General features: G+C 23.6%; 1 protein-coding gene across 4 annotated transcripts in view; it reads right to left on the bottom strand.

Annotated features, from left to right (window-relative positions):
- Window positions 1-6,000, bottom strand: part of LOC117175183 (rho GTPase-activating protein conundrum-like) — a 59,425-nt gene that overhangs the window by 25,418 nt on the left and 28,007 nt on the right. For all 4 annotated transcript variants that reach the window (XM_033364808.1, XM_033364806.1, XM_033364810.1 and 1 more), the window contains exons 6-7: window positions 5,610-5,763; window positions 2,909-3,255 (exon numbers count right to left, since the gene is read on the bottom strand). In XM_033364808.1, coding sequence (XP_033220699.1) covers window positions 2,909-3,255; window positions 5,610-5,763 — 501 coding nt within the window. The remainder of the gene's footprint in view (window positions 1-2,908; window positions 3,256-5,609; window positions 5,764-6,000) is intronic.

The following is a 6,000-nucleotide window of genomic DNA, read 5'->3' on the forward strand; positions in this document are numbered from 1 at the left end:
TTAGTTAAAGATTTAACTATTTTATTGAAAATTAAAGTCTTTTGTTAAAAAGTAATCGTTTTTGGACGAAAAATTATATTGTTTGGCAGAAAATTCATTTTTTTGTATTGAAAATTCATATTTCTTGGTTGAAAATTCATCTTTTTTTTATTGAAAATTAATTCTTTTTATTTGAAAAGTCTATTATTGTACTTTTGTTTAATAAATAATCTCTTTTACTTAAAAAACATACTTTTTGTGAAAATTCAACGATTTTTTTGAAAAAGTTAACATTTTTGGTCGAAAATTTATACTTTTATAAAAAATTGATATTTTTTGTTGAAAATTTATCTTTTGGTAGAAAAATCTTTTTTTTAGTTGTTAAAAAATTAACCTTTTATATTTGAAAGTTAATGATTTTTATTAAGAAGTCTACTATTATATTTTTGGTGTTTAGTTCAAATTTCTACAAGTTGTTTGAAAGTTTTTTTAGTTTACTGAAAATTGAACTAGGTTCTTAAAAAGACACCTTTTTTTGTTTAAAATTAACCTCTGAGTTGAAAAAATCTGTTTCGATTGAAATTTAGTTCTTTTTATCAAAAACAAAACAAAAAAAAGTATTACATTTTTTTCAGAATTAATCTGAATTCAACTATTTTTTAAAGTCATATTTTTTGTCGAATATTGATACTTTTTGGATTGAAAATTCTCTTATACTTTAAGAATGGTCTTTCTGGGTGGAAAATTCAACTACTCGACAAAAAAATATCACCTTTTGGCTAAAAATTCATCTCTTGATTAAAAATTCTACTATTTGGTTGAAAATTTAACTGTTTTGTTTAAAAGTCATCTTATTTGGTTAAAAATTGATCCTTTTTTATTGAAAGCTAATTATTTTTATTTGAAAAAAAAATAATATTTTTATTTTATAATTAGTCTAAATTCAACTATTTCCTTAAAAAGTAAACATTTTTAATCAAAATTTCAACTGATTTATTAAACACTTGTATTTTTGGATAGAAAATCAATCCTTTTGGTATAAAAATCCTCATTTGATAGAAAAGTCATAGTTTTTAGTTAAAATTCGTCTTCCTTGCTTCAAAATTAAACTGGCTTGTAAAATATTCATATTTTAAAATTAAAAATTTAAGATTATGATTAAAAATGCAACTTTTCCTGGTTGAATTTTAATTTTTTTGTTTGAAATTTCGATCATTTGGTTCAAGATTCGTCGATTAGGAAAGTGTAATAAAAACTGTGTTTGGTTTGCAAGTTGTAATTTTAAATAAAATTGTACTTTTTCAACTAAAAAAAGGTGAAAAAATATGAGAAACCCCAAAATAGGAGAAAAAGGTGACAAATTCCTAAAATAGGTGACAAAAGGTGACAAAATTGAAAATAGGTGACAAAATTTGAATAGGTGACACTCTGTGATGACTGTACAAACTTAAATTGGTTTGCATAATTTTTATTTTTAATTGAGAAATAATTCTCTTTAAAAAAATCTTAACTTCTTCATCTTTGGTAAAAAAAATTGTATTTTTCAGATAAAAAATTAAACTATGAAGTTATGAAATTTTAGGAATAAAAAACATGTAAACTAAAAATTAATTAAACAAAATTTGGATTAGCATCACAACAATTATTTAAACTATTTAGTTGAAAATTAATATCCTGGGTGGAAAATTCAACTAGTTGATTTAAAATTTATACATTTAGATGAAAATTCGACTTTTATGGCAGAAAATTTGTTTGTTTGTTTGTTTTTTTTTTTTGAAAATACGACTTTTTGGTTAAAAATAATTTAGATGAGAATTTAAGTTCTTTCTTGAAAATTCGTTTTTACTCGTTCAATCTAACTATTTTTGATTTTTAATAAAATTCTTTTACTGTTGAAATATTTTTGGTTGAAAAAATCTTAAAAATTAATTTTTTGAATTCAACATTCATAATTTTAATTACAAATTTAACTATTTTGTTCAAAATTCAACTGATTGGTTGAAAATTCCTGCTTGAAAATTTAAAACTTTGGTACAAAATTAAAGCGTTTTTTTTAGAAAATTAGAGTTCTGATGAAAAATAATTTTTTAACTGAAAATGTAACCATTCTATTTTTGATATAATTTTGTATTTTTATTTGAAAATTGATCTTTTCTAGTTGAAAATGTTGCGACTTGGTTGAAAGATGATACTGTTGAAAATTCATTTTGTTGAAAATTCATCTGCTTAGTTGAAACTTAGTTTTTGGTTGAAAATTAATTTTTTTGTTAAAAATTTATATTTTCGGATTGAAAATGCAACTGTGTTGTGGAAAATTCGGCTTTTTGGCTGTAAGATTCAACAAGTTTCTACAAAATTCAACTATTTGGTACAAATTTAAAATAGAAAATTATTTTTTTTATTGAAAATGATTTATATTAAAAGAAAATGTAACTGTTTCATTTTTGGTAAAAGAAAATGGTCCTTCTTAATTAAAAACTTAAACTATTGAGCAAAGAAATTTTAGAAATGAAAAAAAAAATTAAAATTAATTAAATAAAACCATTATTCAAACCATTCACTTGAAAACAAATCTTTTTTGTGGAAAATTCATTTGGTTAATAAGTTATCTATTTTGTTTAAAAATTTATCTTTTCTCGTAGAAAATTCATCTTCTTGTTTGAAAATTCAACTATTTGGTTAAAAATGTAACGTGCGAAGAAGGGGAAAAATATTTTTTCAAGTAAAATTAAATAAATAGTCATTAAATTATAAATAAATAATAAATTGTTAGAAAATAGTGTCTTCAGTATCATTTTTTACGAAATAATAGCATAATAGTGTCATCGCTCAAAAAAAGTGTAAAGTAGTGTAAATAGTGAGAAGTGAGTCCGAGGTCTGAAAATAAATACCGGATCTAAACAAAAATTTAGACAAGGAAAAATCGTACCTTTTCTTCTACGCTTGTTGGGTTTTCTCTTGGTGAGTGGGACATTGTACTTGTCATATACAGCAGTCAATTCAAGCCAAAGCAGAGGTTTTAATCTCGTAAATTCTCGTTGTGATAACAACTCAACTCCTTGTCCATCGTAATTTTCATTCGGCGCGAGGACACTTTCCGACCAAACTTGCGACTTGGCCTCATTTGCTTTGCACATTTCTTCAAAACTGAGGTGGCCATGTGATGATGTGCGATTTAGGGGTCTCGCGACGACTCCTTCGTCTCGACTCGGTCTCGACAATCCATACAGACTGCTGTGACTTCGGGTAACTGTCGCGTGACCGCCTGAACTTCTCCTATAAAAACTTGATCATATAGAAAAATAATAATAATAATATTTTTAATAAATAAAATTAATTTTATATTAATATTGACTTTTTTAAATATTTTTATTTAAAATTTATATAGTTTATTATAAAAACATTATAATTTCATTATGAAAATAATATAATTTAAGTCTTCCATTTCTCTACATTTCGGTCATTCCTTTTCTCCGTTTAAAATCAAAAGTCTGCAAACTTCCGGTTTACGAGGAATGTAGATTATTTAAATACTATCTTAAATAATAATAAATTAAGTTAACTAAGGTCTCCAGCAATTTGAAATAAACAATTTAATTTTGCGAATTCAAGAAACATAACATAAAGTCCAAATAGCAAAAATTAGTCCAAATACATTTAAAAAAAAACAATATTAAAAAAGGAATTGCATATTCCCTCAACCATATAAAAGTTCCACTTTTTAAAAATATATACTTAACAAATTTGTGATGTTGGCATAGCTGCGAAAAATATGTGTTTAATAAACGCGATTAAAATATGAAAACATTTTCAATATTTAAAATAATAGGGTTATTTCGACGAAATAAATTCCTGGTCATTTCCCAGTTTTTTCCCGGTTCGCAAACATTTTTCACGGTCAATGAAATTTACAAAGTGGAACACTAAAGCTACCAAATTTTCCACTTGAGGTAATAAAAACTGAGCTTTAAATGAAAGCACTCAAAGTGAAACTGTTAAATTTTGAATTTTTAAAATTGAAATTTAAAAGTTTTTGATTACAAAATTTTGCATTCAAATGCTCAATAATTTACGCGTGTAAAATTAAAGGTACTAACATTTTTCAATATAAAATAATATAAATCCACGTTATCATTTTCAATACTCTAAATAAAAAAATCAATTAATGAACTATAAAATTTTCAAAATTATATAATTTTAAAACATTTTACGCTAGGAACATCAAATATGAAAAAACTGAACAAATTTTAATTGAACACTTTTTAAATTAGAAATTCAATTATTTTCGTTTCAAATAATTTAAACATCCTTGCAAAGCTTCAAAATTTTATTTCAAAATCTTGAGAAATCTAGACGTTGTTTTAAATTTAAAATTATTTTGGAAATTTTTTCAAAACTTCTAAATATCTGTCAAAATAAATTGAATTTTTTCTACAATGTTCAGAAAATCCTGCAAATTTGAGAAAAGTTATTCACAAGTTGGATGTATAAATAAAAATTGAACATTTATTATTTTTATTTATTTATTATTATTATTAAGAAAACTTTCTAAAATTTGCATGATAATTTTTAATCTTTTTAAAACTCCTAAATATCTCTTAAAATTACTCAAATTTTTTCTACAAATGTTTATTTGTAAATTATACATCAAAACTAAAAATTTTCACTCACAAATTAAGAATTTTTCAAATACAACAATTAAAATTGTAACGTTCAAAAATTAAAGGCTCAAAGGCCAAACAATGCAGTTAAAGATTCTTTACTTTTAAATATTTGGTTTCAATTTACTTGCCTTGAATAAAAATTCAAATATTGCTAAATATTCAATAATTAATCTTTTTTTTTTAATTAAAAATTTCAAATTGAATGGGTTAAAAATGGAATATTTTAGGCTAAAAAATTATTTTTAATTTAATAAAATCCACTAATTAAGAATAAATTATTATGAAGTTATTTTTAAGATGAAAATAGTTTATAAACTTTCAGTCACACGTTCACATTTGTTTAATGACTAAGACTTTTTATAACTTAAAATACAGATAAATAAAAAAAAAATTTATTTATTAAATAAAAATGTTTTTTATCAAAAATTTTCAACAGCAAAGGCTTTTATTTCTTATTTGTTCAAGTCTTTAAAAAAGCATTTAAGAATTCTTTAAATTAAACATGTAAACTTAGAAATAAATATTTTAAATGGAAAATATTTAAACTAAAAAAGAATGGAATTACGCATTTCAAGTTAAATAATAGCATAATTAAAAACATAACAATTCCACTAATTATTTAAAAACTGTTAAAATCGAACGTGGACAAATTTTTCTTCAAAAAATTTGTAAAATTCCCTGTAAAAAAATGTACTGTTTTCCGGTCCAGCGGCGACCCTGGTTTTTTTTATAGATCTATAAATTTATCTCAGTTTCACATAAATGTTACATTTTTCTTACCGTTGAAGCTTTAAAATAAAATTTCTTTATAAAAATGAAATAATTTAATACATTTATGTGACAAAAATGTCCATAAAACGTGCCAAGTAAAATATTAATAAAAAATTCGAATAAAATCTGAAAATACCTTGAAAATATATTTTCTAATGGTTTTTAATGTTAAAAAAATATTAATTGACTTCTCACTTCAGTGTAGATTCCTTGGGAACTGACAATGATTCAGTAGGTGTAGAATCTACCCTAGGAACTTCGCCAAGATCGCTACCGCTTCGCCTCGGCATGACAGATCTGGGTATATGAATCGTCCCAAGCCTTTGATAAGCTGTCAACTGAATACCTTCTGCAAATATAAAAGTCTTAAAATTTTAGGAAGTATTTAATTTATTCGAATTGAGTTATATAATTTTGCTTTCAGATAAAAAAAAACACATAGGGTATTAATAATTTTAATGCAAAAAGGAGGTTTGTTTATAAATTTATGATAAAGGCTTTCAGTTATACAGAATTTTATAAGGGGTCATCCACAAATTCTTCCTTGTCGCTCGAAAAATTGTTGTACAATCATTTTTCTGATAAC

Source organism: Belonocnema kinseyi, chromosome 6 (assembly GCF_010883055.1).
Source record: "Belonocnema kinseyi isolate 2016_QV_RU_SX_M_011 chromosome 6, B_treatae_v1, whole genome shotgun sequence".
Classification (NCBI taxonomy): domain Eukaryota; kingdom Metazoa; phylum Arthropoda; class Insecta; order Hymenoptera; family Cynipidae; genus Belonocnema; species Belonocnema kinseyi.